Source organism: Passer domesticus, chromosome 5 (assembly GCF_036417665.1).
Source record: "Passer domesticus isolate bPasDom1 chromosome 5, bPasDom1.hap1, whole genome shotgun sequence".
Lineage (NCBI taxonomy): Eukaryota > Metazoa > Chordata > Aves > Passeriformes > Passeridae > Passer > Passer domesticus.
This window is the reverse complement of record NC_087478.1, coordinates 22679544-22702552: the sequence shown is the minus strand read 5'-3', so window position 1 is coordinate 22702552 and position 23009 is coordinate 22679544. Positions and strand designations below refer to the sequence as shown.

The following is a 23009-nucleotide window of genomic DNA, read 5'->3' as shown; positions in this document are numbered from 1 at the left end:
CCACCTGCACTGGGAGGCCACTCTATGCATCACTGGCCAAGCACCCAGCTGACTGTTTGAGCCAGTCGAGGCTCTTGCAGCACCTGGGCAGTTACTGCAAATGGTTGAGTGTTTGAATCATTCATCTGTAGCAGGCCAGTCTCTTACAGGAGAACAGGCAAGGTGCAGCTGAGAGCACTGGAGAGTTCTATGAGCAGGGAAGGGGTGGAAAGCAGTGTCAAGAAGAGGAACAATAAAACAAAGCCATGTTCTAGACTGCAAAGTTTATTAAATATCAAGTTAAATTAAATACAGTGTCATAGCCTCACAAAAATGTATTCATATAAAAAGGAAGAGTGTTACAGCAGCATTTAATGCTTTTCTCACTATCTGTTAAGTCCTTAAAATAGTGGGTAGAACCCTAAAATTCTTTCAGTTTTGATTACTCTCAGTACAATTATTCTTACTTTTCCAGAACTGGGACTTGGTTCTATACTCTGCTGGTGACTTTTGCAGATGGGAAATGACAACACACATCCTAATTAAAAACTGGTAACTTCTTGAAATAAGTAAAACTGCTTATATGGTTGCTATCAATTTTCCACCACATTTGTGCTACAGACACCATATCATCAGCTGCTAGCAGCAACAAAAAACCTGAGTATCCTATCACACAAGTTCTGGAGAGTACTGAGGAGTGTTGATGATATTAATGTTCCTTTTCTACCCCTCCCACTGAAGGTGTTTTCAGGTGTACCGTGTTTAAGCAAGAGCTGCAAAAGTCTGAAGCTGCAGCAATTTTTAATACAGAAATCAACACCAATAACATGAGAGGTACTGAGTTTAAATATCCCTCATGATATTCAAGTGTATTGTGACAGTGACTGACCATGAGGCCAGGTTGCCTATGGAGGCTTTGGAGTCTCCATTTTTTAAAGTAATTAAAAACCCAACACGTATCTGGGAAACTAACTAAAGGTGGTCCTCCTGGAGGAGGAGGGGTAGAACAAATAGCCTCCAGAGGTCCCTTCCAACTTCACTCATTCTGTGATACAAAATAAAAATACCAAAAAGCCCATAAAACAAGTCTTGGCACTACTACACAGTCACAGTCATTTTAAACTTACGTTGCATAAAGTGACAACAATGCAAAGTGCCCTTTTCTCCAGCTTGAACATCACTCTAAGTTAATTAGCAGAACTTAGTACTGCATCAGGATTGAAGCACTGGGCTCAAAGAACATCAAATGATGTCCTAAACATTGAAATAACACTGGAGAACTTACAAACACATTGAGTGAAAGGATTAAACAGAACAAAGGGAATGCTTTTGTTAGAACACAAATAATGCAACATAATGAAGCTACTATAAGAGGAAACATTTCTGACAGTTTTGTCAAGCTCAAGAAGCCAGACCAGTCAATCTGCTGGTCAGAAGAAACAGATGTGGTTCTTACTGTGAGTGCAAAAGAAGCCAGTTATACAGAAAAAACCCAACAGATGAGTGCACTGTGCTGGACATCCGTTTAGTAGAGTTTATATTCAGACTGCAATGAACAACTTTTTACATTTGAACTGGGGGGAGGGAAACCATAGGTGTGCTTTCTACAAAAGCAAAAAATGTTCAGAGTGTTTCCACAGCATTTCATTCAAATCATGTAATTTTTGGTTAAAACATCACGGTACTCCTCTATTGCTCTGCAAAGGGGGTCCTGGTCCACATGAAGGTTTTTGGAAGATCCAGCACATCCAGTTTCGAGTTCAGCAGTGGCTGAGGGGAAATGACACAAGATTCCTTATGTTACTTCTACATCAGACAGTGGGAAATAAGGCACTGTAAGAAGATTTTACGTAACTTTATAGAGTCTGCAAATCTGAACAAGACTTGAAAATTTCCAAAGACACGTAGCAAGGGACAAATTGGGCAAGAGGAAGCAACACATTTTGTGCACGTGTGCTTATCAGTCAACAGCATTTCTAAAGCTAGTGACAGACATTCCAGAGACTACACACTGAAAATCTTGTGGGACTCCACACCACTCCAGGGGCCCTTAACAGTGCTTCTTAATGTAGCCCCTGCAGAGCTCTTCAACCTCAAGTCTTTGCTTTCCTTAAACATTCAAAGCTGTACTTTGTTGCGACACTACAACTACACAGCCGCAGTCCCTGCAAAGCAGTGCCTCTGGAGGACCAACTATCATGAAGCAAGTGGATTTCCTCTTTGGATGCCTGGCCTCAAGTTACAGAGCGTGTTTTATGCTCCATGTTGTGAGCATTGAACTCATGTTTGCCTAAGCACTACTGAATGATCTCTTCCCAAAGAAATGTTGTCGTTTAACCCTGATCGTGTTCTTCTACTTTTTCAAAACAAGACTGACTGCAACACCTAAGCTACAAAGACAAGCCATGAATCATAGCAACAAAAACCAAGATCTAACAGCAGAGAATATGTAAGGTATGGTTTAGTACTGAATGCAACCCATGTACAGGGAAGAAAGGGATGGCTGAAGTCTATAAAGATCTGTAAAAATCTGGGGGGCTTCTTTGATGTGTTTGCTGGAGATTAATTCTAGTGAATAGCAACTTCATCCTAAGCTGAGTGTTTCTGAGTGGAGCAGTGGATGAATTTTCTTTTGCTTGTTTTTTTCTAGGCAAGTGCATAACATTCTATGCAGTATTTTGGGAAGCAGGAATTTTTCACATTCAAGTCTAAACTGGAGAGCTTGTAGAAAAAAATCTCTGTTCTTAGCAGAAGAAGTTGAAAATAATGGCTTGAAAGCTGTCAAGACTTAGAAATGGAAATATTTTTCCTTCATAACACTCCAAATGTAATGACACATTACCTTCTTTCAGTTCCTTAGTGATTTTTTCATCCAGTTCCTGTCGTACCTAGAATTATACATCAAATATACAATTAAGACATAATACACACAATATGACCCAAATGTAAGTGCTAAAACTCCTGTAACATTCTTACACCCCATGGACAACGTGATAAAACCTAAAAATATCATCCCAAATGGAGATGATGGCCTGTGATGGCCAAGAAGATGCCCAAGGCCCTGGACCACATGAGCTGTGTGGAAAGGCTGAGAGAGCTGTGACTGTTTCTTTCCTGGAGTAGACAAAGCTCAGGCGACCTTGTCTGTGTGTATTAACTACCAGGGGGGTGGAGTAACAGAGATGGAGCCAAACTCTTCTCAGTGGTACCAAAAGATCAACTCCCCACAAGCCTCAAGTTTTTTTCATGTGTGGAAATAAAGCCAACACATAGATTTCTCTGAAAAGGAAGGAAAAGGCCTTTGAATGAAAATACACCTTTGAGGACTGACAATGTCACCATTGTCCTACTGCCCCCTCTGGAGAAGGCATGAAGTACCAAGGACTGAACAACAGGCCCTAACAAGGCCTGAACAGGAGGCCTGGAGCCAAAGTTGACTATAGATGAACCTTCCAATGAAATGTTATCTATATATATCTGCTTGTTAACAAAGTATTGTTATATGTGTGCATTTATTGGCAGAACATGCATTTACCTTTCTGCATCTAGAAACTAGATGAGGCCACATCTGGCCTAACCAAGCGGGTGTAGGATCAAAGACAACTCCCTTGATTCCTCCTTGAGCCCTGGCCAGGCTCTGGAGGAAAGCCAACAGGTGAATGAAATTACACATTATCTCAGCTTGTTTGTTTAACAGTATAAAAGCTGGGCTATTTTCACAGCAAAGCTGGGGGAGCCTGGTGGCCTGCAAGGTGGATGCACCACAGGAGTTCCCAGTTACCTTGGTTCTCCAGTCTTTCACTGTGACGCCTTTCCCTGACAGCTGAGGTGTCTCAGACTTGGATTATGGCAAAGTACTGGAGTAACTGGTGATCTTTCTTTACCCCTACAGGCATTCTTTCGTAATAGTCATTAGGTGCATTGCTTAGCTTGTCCTTTATAATTCTCTGCTAATGATTATGTGCTTTGCTTAGCTTAGCATATCCTTCCAGAATTCACTGCAGTTTTACATTATACTGAATTCCACTAGTCCTCAAGTCGGTGTCTGTGTCCTGAGCAGGTACCTCTCACTGCTCAGCTCTTCAAGCAGTAACATACTGGGTCACTTGCAGCAGTCACCATCTCAGTAACTCTGTTTCAGGAGGTGATGTTGACTTATTACTTACCCATGGAGCTTCTTGAGCACAGAGTAAGCTGGATCCTCCAAGACCCATGAGATGGTACTCAGGGTCTAGGAACTCAACTTCAGAGCAGCACTGCTGCTGCACACACAACTGCTGTTACTACCCAGGACTTTTTGACTGTCAGAACAGGCAAGGGTGGTAAAGAGCCTTCTCCTCTAGTTTAACCAAGTTCCATCAGAAGAGGTGAAATCCATACATACGGTGCCATCTTACAGAAGCTGAACTACCACAAAGCCATAACTTCACAAAGACATAAAGCACAGAACTACTCAGCAGTAAGTCACTCTTTTACTCAAGAGAAACCAGCAACTTCAAAGTGTCTCCAGCTTTAGGCCAGTGTGAATGCATCAGTGAGTTTGAATCAAACCTAGCAGCATAAATAGACAAACATCTGCAATAGCACCCAAGGTTAAACAGGACAGGCTACAAACCTTGTCATATATGTGGCTGCAGAGAAGAGAGAGAAGATTTTTGATTAAGGATCTGAAGAAAGAAAAACAGCCTTTAGTTCAAAGGTCTTCAGTGAGACACAAGAACATGGCCTACATGTACACGAGGCAAGGAAAAAAGCTCACAATAAAAAGACCACTAAAATACAAGAAGGCATTTGGAAAATGAAACCAGAAAAGGAACAGAAGTTGAGAGAGAGCGTAGGGAGCTGACATTCCCTTTCTCACATTAGGCAGGGAAACTGGTTTCAGAAATCCACCAATTCACACTGGTTGCAGCTAGCAGAGTTCACTATTCTTTTCTGCATCAGAACACCCATATTCATTTGCAGCAGCCTTTGGCACAGCTGTTAGGATGGAAGCTTGACAGTTTGTCAGTCTAACAAGTGGCCTTGAGTCCCAAAATCTTCTTGCAATACTTGCAGCAAGTAGACAGACATTCTCTGCCTTGGGCTATGCACTACATTTCCGAATTCTGGTTACACAGATCACTAACAGTACTTCCTGTTTATGACTCAGAGAGGGAAGACCAGGTTTTAAGACTTCGCTGAACACAATGAACATTGAGGTACTTGAGGCTACAGGTGGTGCCATGACAGTCTCAGTAGTTCCCTAATTGGTGATTTCAGGAAGACTTATCACAACAGAATGTGCAGCTCAATTTAGTATGAAGGCAGATAAATTCACAGCAGGAAATCTGAGTCCCAGACACCAGCCTTCTGCTTTCATTGAGAGAAATCTGGCATGCTGAGATTTCTATCTTTCTCTTAAAAGAACCTGGTTGAAATGGTAAGAAATAGGTAAGTTTTCTGTGGTATAGCAGTTGTTTGACTCACCCTTATTCAAGGAATAAAACTTCAGAATTTGATACAGTATTAGAGCTCAAAGGGAATCCTAAGAAGACAAACTGTGTATAGTGAGAGTGAGTTATCTGCAGCTCCTCTGCTGACAACAACCATAGGTTGTGATCAAGAGCAGAGAGAACTTCAAAGTCCTACCAACAAAACTGCACTAGGAAGAAAAAAATCTTAGTATAGAAGAAAGCCCCCAAGTTAAGAAGAAAATACTGGACATCTGCAACTGAAACTTGGAAAATGCTATACATAATTGTTCAACAACTTCCTTGAGAGTACGCTCAAAGCTGTGAGACACACATTCTCTGGAAAGAAACTCTATGGGTGCTCTTGAAGTCAGGACACCGAGAGAGAACAGTATCACCATTCTCAGATCTAATGCAGACTTGTCCTGGAATCAGCTCAAATGTTTTTCACAAGTGGATTTGGAAGCATTTTTCAAAAAACACTGAAGAGGTCTACACAGCAGTTTGAACTATACATCTGTATTTATTAGCAGCTGTATAAAACAACAAGCTAAGAAACAGCCTGGAGAAATATTTAATTTCTGTAATTAAACTTCCCTACTTAGGGGAAGGGAGCAAACCCATCAACGTGTCTATCTTGATACTGACAAAACTTTGAGATTCTCAGAGAGTTCCAATGTCTTCTGGAAAATGAAAATGAAAAGCACTACCTGAAAACCATTGCTGTAATTGAGTTTTAAGAAGCACCTAGTACTCCGACTTTCTTTCCCTTCACTGTCCGTTTTCATCATTTTTCTCCAAAAAAGCCACAACTGTTAAACTCTTCCTTGTATCCTAGGGCAGCATTTTTTGCCTAGCAGAGGAATGGTTTCCTCTTTTGCCTTTTTTTAATGTCTTGCTCCCATCTCTCTGTCCTTTTTTCCCCTCTCTTGTTCTGTGCTCCCTACCCCTCCTGCTCTCCCCTCTTTTATTTCCCTTTCACAGTGGGTCCTGCAATTTTCCTACCCTTCTAGTGCTTGTATGCAGAATAGCCCCTGCAGATGATACAGTACTAACGACTTCATGAGTTCTTCCAGTAATGTCTGTCCACCTCTGCCCTCAAAAGTGTGTTCACAGCTACACAGAGAAGCTCATCTCCGTAACTGCCACAGCTATGCATTTCCAATGCTGCTTTGGTCCCATCTGTTCTCTTGGCTGGTTTTTGTAGAACAGGTGCTCTATGTAGACATATGGTTTAAATGGGTTCTTTCCAATGAGGGGAGACCATCAAACTGAGAAGGACTTAAAAGTGAAGAAATACTTGTCACATTCCCTTGACAACAGAATACCATGCCTCAACAGAGAAGCTCGGCCATGTTAAGTGGATCTCTCAGTGATTACAACTATTGGTGTGGGGTTTTCATGGCATAATGTTCAGCCTTCTGTGAGGGATGTGCTATCACAGTGACCGCTAATTACAGGGCATATTTGGACCAGAGGCATTGCAGAGGTTGCAGCATTGCTATAAAATGAGAAAGCTGTGAAGACTTGCCAAAGAGTAGGTAATTTTACCATTTCATGAAATAACATGGCAGGAACTACAAGAACAAATGTCTCCTATGCATAGTACGTATTCTGCAGTGAAGTTTAAGAGCAAAGTTATGCCATCCCATTCATATCATCCTACTTTTGAAGCATCCTTTTGTTGGTATTAACATACTAATGCAAGTTCTGTGAAGAAATTGCTGCAGTGAAGATCAAGGAAGAAGAAAAAAGTGTCTCAGAGATGTCTGATTGGATTTATCACTCAATGTGACTCTAGCCACTTTAAACGGGTTAGCCATACCACACACTGGAATTTCATGATGAGCTTAGCTGGGAGCTCCCTATGCTACAGTACTCCTTGTCACAGTTTCTCTTGTAAAACAATGGCATGGCCAGTTCACTGCTTTGACTTAAATATTTTATAGCCTTTACCCTCCTGAAAATTTTTACAACTCTGATGACCAAAAATCTTCAGCCTTACAATGTACAACTGTGCACTGTTCTGAGGATTAGCAGTTGCTTTGGTCTATTACACAATATGGCATGGAACAATAAATGGATTTTAACTTCAGGCTAAAAGGGAGAACCTTGCATATGGCTACTCTTCAGCAGGAGTCGAGAATGGTATTTCAAAATGCTTACCTTGGCCACAAAGGCTGCAACCCTGTTTCTCGAGGATAATGTGTTCTCAGCTGGGGTGAGGAAGCTTCCTCCTAGACTGAGACTTCTGCTCAGTCCCAAATTGTTGCCAAGATGTCCGAGTGCAGTTGAATACAGAACTGGAGTTGCAGCCAGACCTCCGCTGACAATGCTGCTCGTGATTAACGATTTGCTTTTATGGCGCTCCCGGAGGAGCTTAGCATTGGCTTCTTCAAGTCTCTCATTAGCTCTGAAACATTTGGAAGCACACAGACAGTTACCTTTGGTTTCTACCTTTGTTAACAACACTTTCCCAAAGTTACTCTCCAGGTCCTTGACTATTATTTCACTTCTGAGATGAAGAACCTCCAAAAGTAGTTCATCATTTGACCTGAGCTTTTTGGTGGGCCTGTTTCTAAGATGTCGCACTAGGTGTAAGGAGCGGCATCACCAGTGCTTAGGAGTGCTCAGCATGAGGGCTTCAAAGCCTTCTGTGAAAGCCATGTGTTTACACAGCTTCTTCTGGAAGGTACATCACCTCTGTAACAATTCTGAGCTGGATCCCCTTCCCAAGGAAAGCTCAAAGCTCAGAGCCACTGCTTGAACAGAAGCCAAAAAAGATTATTTCTATTTTTTTCTTCACAGAAGAGAAATCTGTTCTCTGAGAGGCCTACCCTTATTCGGACAATAAAGGACATGAAATTCATTTTTTCTGTTGTATAGAGGGTGAGACTACAGACCCTGGCAAAAAAAGCTACCAGTTAAAACAACATCAACTTGAAAAGCCTCCCGTTAATGCCACAATCAGTTGTATTCCTGTTGAAACACTAAAGAGAAATGAAGGCCTGCTAAATGGGAGGGGTCTTGAGGTACTTTTCCCACAAACATGTCATCATAGGCTTTCAATGCCGGCCAGGTGTAGAAGAGGAATTAACAAGAAATGTGCATGAAGAAAAAGGAGTCTCTTATTACCAGTCCAAAAAAAGCATGGACTTACCTTTCCAGTTTCTTTGCTAGGCATCGTCTTGTTTTCACTTCCTCCAGATACAGCTCCTTGTACTTTTCCACTTCTGCCTGTATACATTCTTTTGGAAAAGTACTGTCTTGTTGAGTATTTTTTATCTTGTCCAATTCACATTCAAGATCTCTGATTCTGTCTTTTAGCTGGTTTCTCAGAGAAGCATGATGACTTGCTCTGATGTGTTCTAGTCTGTCCTGGGAGGCTGCCTGTGCCTGAAGGAGACAGTGCACCTTCAACCACCACACAGAAAAAGAGAACTCTCCCCACCTGTCAATTGCATGTACCCAAGGTCATGGGCCTAGCCTGGCTCACAGAGGCAGCTGTGCCTCTTCACTACCATCAGCAGTCAAGGCAGAACCCTGAAGCTACCACCAGGGTAAGTAATTCTTATCACTGAGGATGAAGCCCAAACCAGTACCACTATTCAAATCTACTAATGAAAGGGCATTATCTCTATAGAACAGGGCATGGAGAACAGGATTCCTCACAGGATTCCTTAGTAGGATGCCTCACCTCCTCCCCATCTCCACACCTGCAACTCCAGTCACCTGTTTTCTGAGCACTCTCCCGTGTACAAGGACAAAACCGGACCTGTAGGTCTGGCTGTGACAGCTGGAAGGTGCAACACCTCTTCAAGCATGAACAGTGAGAAGCCGACCAGTGAACAAAGACAGCTCCAAGCACTGCAAAATGGAAACCTGCCTTGGGCAAGCTTTTGATTCAGGGACCTGCTGGCACATTACACATCCTAAGAGCACTCCTGCCCAGCCATATGCCCATCTCCCACTTTCCTTTGGCAAAGACACTAACACACAAGTACAACACTAACACACAGAATCAGCCACCCAAATCAAAACACTAAAAAATGGTGACCACAACCAAAGCCTACAGAGTGCTTACAGACACATATCAGAAAGTCACTCACTTGCAAAAACAAATTGACTTCTTGTAGTTTTTGTCTTATTTCTTGCCCTGCTCGTTCATCAACCTCTCTTTTATACTGTTCTATTTGGCTGTGATCCACCATGTTAGTCTCCAAGTGATGTTGGAGTTTTGCCACTTCTTCTTTCAGCTGGCATTTGCTCTTCTCCAGTTTTTCACAGTTCCCATGCAGGGTAGATAGCTCTTCTCGCAATTCCCGGTTTTGGGCTTCTAGCTGCATGCTTTTTTTGGACTCCATGTCTAGCTGCTGGGAAAGTTCAGCAACCTGTATGTGGGGAAAAAAAAAAAAAAGAAACTTAGAGGCATTTAAAGGCAGTGAATTCTGTTAAAATCACTAAAGGGGTTGTCCATGGAGACTGCATTTATTATCTGTATACTCAGCCCTGACCCTCAGTCAGGGACGTGATGTCCTGGTAGGAAAGCAGAACTGCCCATCCCTAGGGCCTGCCCTGAGGACCTGCTGGATCTGCTCTCTTGGCTGACCCTGCCTGCTGTCACCAGACCAGTTCTGTACTTCTTGGTGAGCACCTGTGGGATGGCTCCATGCACCATGAGGTCATGGACCCTGCCAGCCTTGCTGCCACTCTTGGCTTGTCCTTCCTCTGTGTGACAGTCTGTCCTTCTGGTGCCATTGCAGATGCTGCTTTGCACATACATCTTTACCCATAAGGACAACTACACCAGTATTACTATAGTGACCTGCTTCTCTAACAGTAGAAAAATCGTTGAGAGAGACAAATCAAATCAAAAATATAGCCAAGGAAAACAAATCATCAGCATGACAAGAAATACAAGCAAAGCTTCACACAGGTTTGAAAAAAAGTAACACCATAACCAAACAAAGCCCAAATTAAGCAGAGCTCACCTTTGTTCTCAATCTATCAACTTCACTGACCATTTCAGAATATCTGCTCTTCATTTCTCCCTTCAAATTAAGCTGTGACTCCATTTCTCTCTCCTCATACACCTTTATTTTCTTTGTAGCTCTGTTGAGAAGTCTCTTCAATCTAAACAGCAAATCAGTTCAGAAAACAATGAAACACAGGAATAAGCAACCTTTTCCATATGCTCTCCAGTAAGGTATGCAGAAATAGCTTTCTTCATCTTTAACATACTTGAAAGTACCAGGAATTGAAGATAAAACCCTGCTCTTCCTGTGCCACAAATCACCTGGCACATCCAAATTCCAGGTGAAAAGACAAATTAAAGGCTACCCTCCGCACCCCCACAGAACTGCAGGGCAACCTGGACTGGCAATTCCTCTTGCAGCTATAAGTAAGTATAAGCTCATGCACAGAGGTACCTTGCAGGAACTAACACGAGACCTCAGTTTGCTCGCAGAGTATGTATACTTGTTCTGACATTACAGTTCAATAAAACTGGACTTCTATTCAGGGATATCTCTTCACCATATGAAAAAGCCATACCTCTTAAAGTCTTTCTGCAATTCTAAGTTTCGTCTCATTTCTTGGTCCAGACGGAGTTCAACTGGGCGTTTTAACTCTATCAGTTTCTTCACTTTCTTTCTTTCACTCTCACACTTTCAAAACAGAAAAGACACATGACACACACGACACGTAAGAACAATAGCTACGTGCAATGTGTCTCTAGTGTTCTCCAGGGAGAAGCTGCAGTCCACCTCCATTAGCCAAGTTACGTGTCAGGTTTCAGAGCAAACTGGGCCAATATTGAAGAACAAAAACAGATGCCTCCACTGATACAAAGGTGGAGAAGATGCTGGACTGCTTTCAAGAGTCCTCAACTCATAGTAAAGATTATTTAGGTATGCTTATTATGGGAGAATACAAATTAATCTAAAGCTTTTACAGGATCCTTATTGATAAGCAGGCAGAGGAATTTGATCTTTGGGAATTTTTTCAATATACTACTCCCTTCCACCCCTTCTTTGTGGCTACTTATGTGCTAGTTGCTTCGCACTTCCTTTATTCCTCTACAGACAAAGAGGGAAAGACTGCCTCATTGCAACTGTCAGTCATTTCTGGTTTCCCAAGCACTAGGTTCATTTCCCCAAAATTCCTTCACTGTGTTTTTCTGCAAAGCTTTTAAGCATCCAAAACCCTGAAAATGTGCTGCTACTCCTCCCTGCACTGCACTGGAAAAAATTAAATACTTCAACCCTGCCCAGAAAACAAGGGGTCAAAAGATGGCCAGAAGGAATTCAAGAAAGACCTGGGGAACTGAAGCCCTGCTTGATGTGCTCAACTGATGCAAACAATACTGGGAACTCTTTCAAAGACAATCACTCCAGAACTTACACAAGATACCCAGATAGCTTTCATTTGCTTCCTGGATGATCTACAAATCACAACATATCCAGGCCCTGAATGGCAGGGGTAATGAAAAAATGCTCCTTATCTAAGAACTTGACCAAAAGGTTAATGTGGCTCTCTCAGGTACTGGCTTAGGTCTCTGGAGAATGTTCTAAATTTACCTGTTCAAAAAGGTCTGCCTTTTCCCTGTCAAGTTGAGCAACACGCTCTTCAAGGTTAGATCTTGACTTAAACTGCTCTTCCCACATGCTCTGCAAGTCCTTTGATGTCAGAGCCAGCACATTCTGCTTTTGCACCTGTAAAAGCAACAATGGCAGAAGAAGAAACTAAGGTGACCGTAAAGAAAACGCTGTAACAGAAAGCTGTAACTTAAGTGGAAACTCTCTCCTCTCCCCATCCAATATCTATGGTTACTGTTAATGTGCAATGTAAAACACAGCTTGGGATACATAACCAAGAAGACAAACTGAGGATGGTAAAAAGAATGAATGCTATAGGGGTGGTTAGATGAGGCTGAACTTTGGGGAATAACAAACACACACACACAAAATCACCCTGTAGCTTTCTTCCAAAGGCTCTCCAGAGTTCATTACATACTTTCTAATGTATTCATTTCTAGTGCCCACCACAGAATATACCCTACCCTCATGGCTTCTGTGACAGCTGTATATCACCTGAGAGCAAGAAAATGTTTTGAAATTGACAATGGTATGGATGGTTCTATCTAAAGGGACAAAGATTTGCCTAAGAGATGTAAGATGTATTTGAGTTGAACACAACTTGCTGATTCAGTTAAAGACTGGAAGCTGACTAGATGGTTTTAGTGGCATTTTTTAAGGGGAAAACCAAAGAAAATTACAAAAGCAAGAAAGGAAGAAACAGGAGATGTTTACTGGCTACAGAAAGTGACAAAACACTTAACACAGAGTCTTGGGTAAAAAAAACAACCTTAGGGTGTATGACTTTCTCAAGTCCTCATAGAGGTGGTAAAACACTGGGTCTCATAAAAAAACCCGGTCATGTCCTCAAGACAAGCTCTCACAAAATTACACAGAAAATATGGATCTGTAAAGTCTGCTCTCCTCTCAGCTTTCAACCACAGATCTCCATGCTGTCCACAACATCCACTCTATCAGTCATCTGCTATGGCTTAAACCTGGTAGGCAGCTAAGCATTTCACAGCCACTGGCTCACTCCCTGCAGGTGGGATGGGGAAGAGTATTCATCAGAAGAATCACAATGATGAACACAACTGTCTTGCACACCACAACACATACAAAACACAGAAGTAGAAAAATGAGGAAACTCATAGCCTTTTCCCTTGAGAGTGCCTTGCCCTAAAACCAGATGGATATTTAACAGCTGTGTGCTTACACAGTCCACATGATCTTTTCATCAATTACCTATACACAAAAAATTCAAAGACTAAAACATCCTTCACAGAGCCTGTCATGTACCTGATTGTGGTGGTCCTCTGCAGCTGCCTGTGCTGTCTGTAAGCTCATTATCAAGTCTTCCAGGCGGTTGTGAACCTATAGAAGCATTACAAGAAGCAAGAAGGTACACTATCACTTTTTAGATTGAAGTTACACCTCACTGACAAAAGTATTACACAAAACTTCTTCACCTCTTTATTCCTACATAATTTACACCCAGCAACAATTATCAAAATGGCCTTAGTTTCATACCACTGCAAAATTGTTAGCAATCCTCACCTCTGCCATTTGGTGCAGAGAGAGAGAGAGAAAAACCATGTGGGATATAAAGAATCTTCAGTGAAAACAGGCAGGAGTAGCTTTTCTCATCCCTAGTACACTTGAAAATCATGCCCTATTAATCAAAGTGGAAGGATTTGTGACTGCCTTCCCACTTCTCTTGACAATATCAGTACATCACAAAGTTTGACTATCACATGTAGTGATTTTCAAAATACGTTCAGCAATAACTGACAACTACAGCTGTAACAAGAATCCTAGTTCAGTGGCTATAATACAAAAAGCAACAGCAAAAATATATCTTAATTCAGGCCACAGATGTTAGCACCTTATTTGAGCTAAAATTACCCACTGTGTAGAAGCTGTGGTACATTCCAAGGCTCACACTGAGTTTTGCAGATGTCACAAGCAGTCCTCTTCACTGTTTCATGAAAATAGACACACAGCAAGTAGCCAAAGAAAAAGCAATTCTGCACAGCAAAAGCTCTGGGACAAGTAATTTTTTGTTTCAGTCTGATGATGTCAGCCAGGTCTCTAGCATAAAGGGCTTGGCATCAATACATCCTGTGGAATTTCTACCAGTTAACTTGATGAATACCTTAAACGGAATACACTGCAGTCCCCAAAGCAGCATCTGATGTTATGAAGGGTCTAAAGCAGACAATAGTTATACCAGTGTACTGCTGTCAAATCCTTACTTTTTAGAGTGTTATGTTTGACTTGTTACAGCACAGGAAAATTTTCAAAACAGGATGGTTGGAAAGTAGAGCAAGCTGCTTCCCGAGAGCTTCTATTCAGAAAAATGCAGGCACTGAGCACCCCTTGGCTCTTCAGGAAAACCTCACCATAAAATTTCCCCACAGAAATAGGTAACCAGGCTCAGGAGTCAACAAAATGGAAATTTGTGAGCAGCTTACTGAGGCAGAGGCTTGCAGGTCTCTCTGTAGGGCTTCAATCCTGTTGTTTTGTTGCTGGACAGTGGCTTCCAATCTGGTGTTTTCAATTTCAAGGCTTAAAAAGAAATACAGGTCTTATTATAAAAATCTGCCAGAGCACCACTTCTAAAAGAACAGTGCAAAATAAAAAAAGAACATCTTTCAAAATCTTAATAATTTTCTGTGATGCAACAAGGCTACCTATCTATGCTGCGGTATCCAGCCAAACCTGGAAGTGACAGATACCTCGCCCCACTGTGTTCTCTTACTGTTGCACGTGTTCTTCCAGTTGTTTTATAGTAGTGCTAGTCTCAGAAGATGCCAACAGCTGGTCCTGCAGTTTCTGGGCAGAAGCTGTTGCTTCTCTTTCCTTACCATCCAAGGCATTCTTCAAGTCACGAACACAATGCTCAGACTGAAGATACTTTTCTTCCACCTCCCGCAACTGTAACGTCACAGAAAGGATCCACAGTTGTCAGGCGAGCTTTTATACAGGACAGTCAGCTGCTGCCCAAGGATTCACACGCTGCAGTTATCTGCCCTCTGCCCAAAGAACTGTAATCATCTCAAGTACTTTCAAAGCTTCTACTAGCTAATGAACACAAGTTGTGTTACTTCCTAATCTTCTACAGTGGCCTCTCCCATCCCTCCATGGATTTCCTAGAGCACAGTTCTAAGCACTGACACTGCTGCTCTGACTCTTTTAGTGACTTAGAATGCTCTTTGTATTCACTTGTTTGCTCCTCTATGAAAACATGAATTAAGACATTCATCTGTCAGTAGTGACTTCAGAAGTCCCTCATAAGGACTAGATTTTAAGTTACTTTCCTTTTAGAACTCCAAGACCTTCATACGCCCATACCCTGGAAAAACACTGTGAAAGGTGGTTCCTAACTAAGAAATAGCTTATACTTTCCTTGCAGGAAAGCCACTTAAGGATGGCAAATTATAGCAGGGCCAAAGGGGGAAAATGCAGAGTAAGTTACAAAAGCATTCAGAATTTGACGTGTTACCTGGTGACAGGGCAGGGTGGGGGGAGTGGGGGCAGGGGGAAAGGAGTAGCATAAAAATGTCCAAACAGCAGTCCAATACTTCTATTGTTATTCAGAAATTAGACAACCTCCTTGGTAAAACCAAAGGTAACAAGGCAAAAATGCAGACACAAATTCATTGCGAAAAGCATCTTTGCAAACAAACAATTTTGTCCAAGTTAGGGCATAATGTCCGCATGTCAAAGACACTAAGTTTATAAAACAATGCAATTGATTCACACATCATTAAATCTATCCTGTTTCATTTTTTCCTGGGGTTTTAGGACAACATCCAATCCTACTTTTAACAGCCACCATAAGATTTATTGCTACAACTACAGACATTTTGTACCTTGGTTTTAGCCTTTTCCAATTCCTTTTGCAAGTGCAGCTTGTCTTCCTCCAGGTCACTGCGGTAGCGCGTAGTAACTTCGAGTGAAGCTTCTGACATAGACTGCTTTTTAAGAGCATCAGCAAGCTCCTGCTGCAGCTGTCTGATCATGCCCTAATGAAACAATTAAATGAGCATGAATAAAGTCGTAAGAATACGAAAAATCCCTTTACTTTGACTTATTTGATTATAGAGTTAGATATGTTTTTGAATTGAACTCAAGTGAAATTATGTCACCAGCAGGCATATGCACAATCACCTCTCCATCTTTCTCAGCTGAGCACCCCCAAACTGTCAGCAGCTGTTCATGAGGATTTCTGTTTCCTAATACATAAAAAAGGTCCAGATATTGTTCTTCTTGAAACTGTGCATAAGCACACACTGCAATCATGGGAATTTTACTAACATAATCCAAAGAAACCTGTTGTGATGCGAGAGCCATAATCTGACTGCAGATACTATTTTGTTGACCGAAGACAGGACTTGGTATCACATCATTCTTTGTTCTATTCCGACATTTTACAAATATAATTAAATTAATACCTATATCTAAAAGCTCCCTTTAGATACACTCTAACAATATGTTGAATCACGTCCTCTTACAGCTGTCTTAATAAGTATGTTTCAGAATAACAACTGTCTTTATACTGACATATTAGGTTTGCAAAAACCTGGATAGTTCATACAGTTACACAGATGTAGTATTTTCAGAGGGAACCTGGTGTTTTGGTATGAAGAATACACAGATTCTTCATACACAGCAATTCACAGATTAAAATGACTGAAAGTATTGCTGGAGTTCTCTCCCCACACACACCTTACAGGAACTGACAAATGAAGAATAAAGCAGTTATCTCACACATGCCTATATCCCACTCAAAGGTTCCGCACTTGTTAGGAAGAAGGAAGTGTCATTTTAAATCACTGTTCAAATCACTAAAAGGTGACAAACTGTACACCAGTGTGTCTAAATATTGAATTTTATTAGTTCCTATTTTCTAGAAAGTAAGGGAGGTTAAACAAAATGGGTAAGGCAATTTTTAAGTCATTACTCTAACATTGCTCTGAAATCGGCCAGAACACTATCATTACAGAATACCCTACTTACTCCTAGGAACACAGATGATGCATTATCTAGGCAGACCCCTTAGAGTCCCCAGAATATTCATAAATTAATACCTGGACACTAAAATACTCTTCAATTTTGATAACAACTTAGGGAAAAGCAGTGTTTTTCCTCGACAGAAACTTAATACAAGTCCATCTTACACAATTCACTCATCTGCATCTTCATTTCTCAACTGTCACATATTGGATCATTCTTCTACATCACTCTTACTTGTGTCATCAGTGCAAAACTTAAAAAAATCATCAAATATCCAAACCAATTCTATAGGGCAAAAAAATGGACTAAGAAAAACAGATGACAAGTTCTTTTTTGATCAAAGCAGACTTGGATACCTTTTCTCTGCTCTCTGCTCAGATGTGAGCAGTAACACCCCATTTACCAAACCCTTCCACAGTTTCAAGAGAAACACAACAAACCAGAACAAATAATCATTATCTAGTCCCACGCATATGGCTTATAGCTGATACACTTTAGAAACACAAAATAATTTCAAGAACTGGAAAACTTTAAATTGCTGTAAGTTTGTATTTTACCTCTCTCTCTATTTTGTCAGTCTCATATTTGAAGACTTGTTCTCTTAAATCAATACACTTGGCATTTAATTCCTTGTTTCTCTCTTCCACTAGGTAAACTTGCTTTTCAGTATCAGCTCTGAGTTTGTTGAAAATATCATTAAACCGATCTTGGACATCATTAACTACTTTTTCTTTGATGATCCCCTTGTTCTGCAGATCTTCTAGTTGCTGACGGAGCAAAACGTTTTCACTCTGGAGCTGGGCCAATCGCTCCTGCATGGATTCCTGCTTTATTATAAGTTTGTTTACTTGGTCTTTCTCAAGCTGTCGAGCATGATCATATTCCTTTGCCTGACACTGGGTTTGACTTAATTCTTTTTGTGTCATTTCTAAAAGCAATGTTTTCTCTCTGAGCGTTTGTCTTAACTGGTGAAGCTCATTTTCTAGACTGTTAGCTTTGCTTTCAGCTTTACTCAGCTGCTGAGACAAGCTCTTGTTGGCTTCTCGCACATCTGAGAGGTCATGATGGAGCTTGTCTTGCAAGCGAAGCCATTCGTCGCGCTCCCTCTGAAACGTTCGTTCAACATCGCTTCTTGATGACTGGTGACGTTCAAGTTCCTGCACAGCAGTGTTCAAGCGTGAGCGAAATGACTCAATTTCTGTCTCTAGTCTGTCTTTGCTTTCTTTTGTCTGCTCAAGTTTGGAAGTTAGCATTGCAGATTCTGCCTTTAGTAAGTTCAGTTGTCCATTGTACTGAAAAACTGTTTGCGTTAAGGCTTCCTCATTCAGCTTAAGTTCTTTGTGGAGATCTTCATTTTTTTCTTTCAAGGTCTCATTTTCCTCTAAATATTTTCCTTCTTCCTCCTGGTGTCTAAGTCTTATTTGATCAAGTTCTAGTCTTAGCATGGCAATTTCATCTTGCAGTAACTGATTTTTGTACAACAGATCCTTTTCTCTCTCAGTGTCGGATTCCTGAATGATAGGGAACATGAATAAATATTCAGGTGGGAAATAATTCTGCAAAACCACTTCAGCATTAAACTGCACTTTACTGTTTCTAACAGTGCAATATGACTGCAAAGATGAGAATGAAATTTCAGATAACACATAAGATACTCGATGAACTAGTGCATGTGTCCAATGCAGGCACAGAATGAAAGCATAACATATCCATAAATAAACACACCAAATACATAATACCTTTTTTTTCTGTAAACCAGGAACTAAATAATAAAATTATTCAAAATGTTTCAGGTATAAAGGTTATAAAATAACAGTGCTTTCTTGTGTGTGCAAGTCTTTAAAATATTCCCTTTTGGATTAATTTGGCAATGTTACCAGTTGGGTAAAATCTCTGTTTACCAGGCTAAAAAGGGTATTTTCCTCTTAATAAATGTCTTAAATGTCTTAATTTAAATGTCTTAATACTTAAATGTCTTAATGTCTTAATACTTTTTTGGCATTACTGAAAGTTGGCTATACAGCTGAATCATCCCTGGAATGCAAGACTCTTGTATAGTGCCTGTTTATTATACAAATTATTTTCCATGTAAACATATACACCCTGTATTTATTGGGTAGCATAGCCAAGAACAAATAATTCTTCCAAGAATTTCACATTCTTAGTAAATTCATTAAACATTTCAAGACCTTTTTTTTATAGTGTCCATGATTGCTTATTCTCCTTCAATTATTTTAACTAGTACTGAGAGTTTAATTTATTGCTGATCTTTCTTCATAAAACTTTAATATGCAGAGGTGGAAAAGAACTTCATACTTCAAGTTTGATAAGGGAATAAATAATTTAAAAAAACCCAAGTAATGGAAACACTGAGTGAGTGTCAATTTCCTTCCTTGCCAGCCTGGATGTAGGTAGCTAGGTGTTTCCCTGCTAGAAACCTTAAAAAGTGATGATAAAATATCAAGGAAATAAAAACAAGACAAGAAATGGTGTAAATAGTGTTTTCTTTTAGCTTTCTACTTGTACATTCAGCACTGATACTGCTTTCCAAAACTTTTAAAGACATAAGGGAAAACAGAAGAGGTATTTGCACAGTAAAATTACACTGCAAATAATCCATCAAGACGCAGAAAAAAATAGAAGTTTTATTATAACTTTAGAACAAACATGGTGAAATTGAATTAATTAGAAAAAAAAATCTCCTTACATCTGAACTTTTCCCTGTAGTTCTTCTTGTCTCCTCTTCTAGTTCCTTTTGTCTCCAAAGGTGGTTGTTCAAAATGCCTTCTTGCAGGGCTCTGGCACTCTTTTCCTGAGAGAGCTGTCTCTGTGTTTCATCACGCTCGTCTTCAACCTACAACAATAATACAATTAAATTACTTGCAACTTCAGAGAAACAAAGCTACCAATATCACCCCACTCTCCCTTGTATTCTTTTAATATTTTTGCTTTCCACAGTTACAATAATCCATCTATAAATTTTAATTTTATTCTGAAAATTAAGAAGAAATACAGAATAATTTAGTTATTTTAATTATTATTTTATAATAATTCTGAAAAATAATTCAAAGTTAGGCTTTGAAATACAAACAAAAAAAAAGGGAACACACTACTTGGAAACCAGCTGTTTGCAAAATCTGGCAATAGCTACCCAATGCCTCTTCCATGAACAAAGTACCTCTTCTTTAGATATACTGGAATACAACAACAATTAAAAAGAAGCAGAATATAAGAAAACAATTTTTTAAGTCATTATCTAACATACCTGTTTGAAGAGCTTTCTCAGTGTTACTAACTCCATTTCTAAATTCCTTGATTGTAACTCAAGCTGCTGTTTCTCCTCCATCTCTTTACAATATTGCTCTTCTTTCCTTCTGAGTTTTTCTTTTGTTTTCTCATATAGTGTTTCTACTCTGAGCCTCTTTTCTTCTTCTTGTTTCAAAGTAAACCTGGGAATTAACAGTAGAGTTGAGAAACTAAAGCACTGATAAAAAAATTAGATATTCTACACGATGAACTTGCAGAAACAACTCAAACCATAAAAATGTTAAATATTTTCAGATTTTATATTTTTATGCTAATTTTTAACTTTTTAAAGAATTCCATTGTCATTCCATTATCCATGGTATCACATTTACAGTATATGAAAATAAACTCTTGAGTGTTTTGTCACTTTTAAGTTTATCTACGTAAATATACTGTTACAAGGTAACACATTATCAGAACACAAGATTACATACTTAAGGCTTTGGATATCACTTTTCCATTCCACTTCTTGATGAGCCAATATGGATTTCAAATCTTGAGTCTCTTCCGCTATTAATTTTGATTCCTCCTTTTCACTTTCCAATTTTCTTACTTCTCTCCAGACTGCAGCATATCGATTTTTTTCATGCTCTATTATTTGTTCATATTTAAGAAGTATGTTTTGAATTTTCAGTAAAATAGCAGAACCTGTTTTGAGACAGACGAGACAAAGTTGCACATATGCATAAATACTTTATAATGTGCAAATTCTTTGATTTGGTGTAGGTGATAAAGTTTTGGCCGTGGGAAGAATGAAGGAAGGCAGTGGGAATTCTCTGTGAGAAGAGGCCAGGTGTTGCCCCATTCCAGACACAAGACAATGGACCAACTGCAGGACACAACTGAGCCTTTCAGCCATGCTGGTGGCACCTCATAAAAATATATTTAGGAGAAGACAAAACCACCACAAAGGCAAAGGCAAGAAATAGGAAAAACAGCTGCTCTGTACACACGGGTCAGCGATGAAGGGGGTGGTGGGGAGGTGTTATCCTACATATAAATGAACCACAATACCTAGAAGTGCACACAAAGAAACCATGATTTAAAAGAGAAACTTGTAACATCTGAGGAAAAAATGACTTTAGAACATACCTGTATGATCCACAGTAAGCTGTTCTAAGAGCAACACAGCCTCTTTGTAGGTGGACGTTGGTAATTTGACGTCCTCTGATGTTGTGTCAGATGAGTGAGTTGAATCAAGGTCATCAGTTACATCCATTTGTATGCTGACCTACAAACAATACAGTATTTTCTGTATACAACTATGTAATATTACACATGCATGAATGACTCATTCTTTCATTCACAGGCCATATGACTGGTCCCATCTGAGTGAGTAAAAGCTGATAAAACTATTTATCAAGAAACTTATTTTACAGTACCTTGTTCTTTTCACTCGCTGTTTTTGCTGCAGGTCTGGAAAAGAGAAATGTATTTCAGTTCTGGAATGTTTATCCTGCATTAAGGACAATATCTAAAGTTGTTTTGAAAACCTAATTTCTGTAGGGAATTAACGTAAAATTTAATACAAGAGTTTTTTTAGACGTAGGTGAATACTAGAAAAAAATATCATCCTTATTGGAAGATGATTTTTTCTCACAAGATATTAAGCAAATAGCTGAAATAACTGTTCACTCAAAGTGACAGGAATCATATAGCTACAGACATGGAGATATACAGATCCATAGTTATGTGCATTCCCTGTTTAATACTAGAGGTTTAGTTCTTTTCAGTATTTAGACTCTTTCCCCTAAGGCCAAAGACGTGTAATTTTGGATTCTCTAATGTACTTAGGCTGACTGGGGTGGAGTTAATTTTCTTCAGAGCAGCCCACACAATACTTTGTGTTACATATCTGACCAAAACAGTGCTGGCAACATACCAGTGTTTTGGCTATTGCTGAACAGTGCTTGTATTCTGTTGGCAATTTCTGTTTCTCATTTTTCCCCTACAGTTAAGTTTGAGGGAGGCAAGAAGTCAAGAGGACATACAGCTAAAGAAAAAAAAAAAAAATAAACCTCAAACTCTAAGATGCATGTGATGAAATAGCAACTTTGTTCTTGAATAAGACTCTCCTCTCCCTTTTTAAAAATATAAAATGTATGTTTACATATACACTGATCTTCAGGTAATTTTTCAGCACTTGTGCACACTGTCTTTATAATGAACTTGGCTAAGATGTTCAAAGCACATAAAGCAAAAAAGATGTCTTTTGGAGTACAAAAATATGGTCACATGAAGGAACAAAAACCACTGTGCATATCAGGTTTACAAAAAACTTACCTTTAGCTTTAGGTCAATTTTTATAATTAGGTAAGTTTTAGTTATAACATTCCTTATATTCAGTACCTTTCCTCCTCTTGAGATGCTTCACTGAAAGTGCTATCATCTGGTACTTGAAAATTATTCCCACTCATCTGCTGATTAGCCTTCTGCTTTGAAGTTGGTCCTTTATTTTTCTTTGCAACATCATGATTCAGGGCAAATTCGCTACATTAAACAGAAAGGAGAAAAAACCTACCTATTGAGTAACTTAACAGAAAATATTTATTTGAAACAGACATAAGATGATGTCAGAAACTGTCATATCTCAAACAACTGAGATTAAAAATATCTGTGATAAAACACACACTTAACTCCAAGGACTGTGGAGTATTTAAAATTATTTAAAATACCT

At 39.7% G+C, this 23009-nt stretch overlaps 1 protein-coding gene and 1 long non-coding RNA gene across 10 annotated transcripts in view; one reads left to right on the top strand and one right to left on the bottom strand.

Annotated features, from left to right (window-relative positions):
- Positions 1-248: 248 nt before the first annotated feature.
- The window catches only part of ANKRD26 (ankyrin repeat domain containing 26), a 47215-nt gene continuing 24454 nt past the window's right edge, over positions 249-23009 (bottom strand). For 7 of the 9 annotated variants that reach the window (XM_064422306.1, XM_064422311.1, XM_064422313.1 and 4 more), the window contains 19 exons: positions 22682-22822; positions 21715-21748; positions 21425-21563; positions 20767-20980; positions 20292-20475; positions 19734-19880; positions 17584-18537; positions 15883-16035; positions 14769-14944; positions 14482-14575; positions 13307-13381; positions 12011-12145; positions 10986-11098; positions 10424-10565; positions 9542-9823; positions 8593-8828; positions 7599-7845; positions 2822-2867; positions 249-1749 (listed from right to left, as the gene is read on the bottom strand). In XM_064422306.1, the coding sequence (XP_064278376.1) occupies positions 1628-1749; positions 2822-2867; positions 7599-7845; positions 8593-8828; positions 9542-9823; positions 10424-10565; positions 10986-11098; positions 12011-12145; positions 13307-13381; positions 14482-14575; positions 14769-14944; positions 15883-16035; positions 17584-18537; positions 19734-19880; positions 20292-20475; positions 20767-20980; positions 21425-21563; positions 21715-21748; positions 22682-22822 (3634 nt within the window). In that variant the 3' untranslated portion in view covers positions 249-1627. Of the gene's footprint in view, positions 1750-2821; positions 2868-7598; positions 7846-8592; positions 8829-9541; positions 9824-10423; positions 10566-10985; positions 11099-12010; positions 12146-13306; positions 13382-14262; positions 14355-14481; positions 14576-14768; positions 14945-15882; positions 16036-17583; positions 18538-19733; positions 19881-20291; positions 20476-20766; positions 20981-21424; positions 21564-21714; positions 21749-22681; positions 22823-23009 lie in introns of those variants that run through there. The other 2 variants (XM_064422312.1, XR_010363563.1) reach the window with 2 other exon arrangements.
- LOC135301832 (uncharacterized) lies at positions 14940-16497 on the top strand. Its single transcript, XR_010363566.1, has 3 exons — positions 14940-15056; positions 15423-15476; positions 15937-16497. It is a non-coding gene; the product is annotated as an uncharacterized LOC135301832 (long non-coding RNA).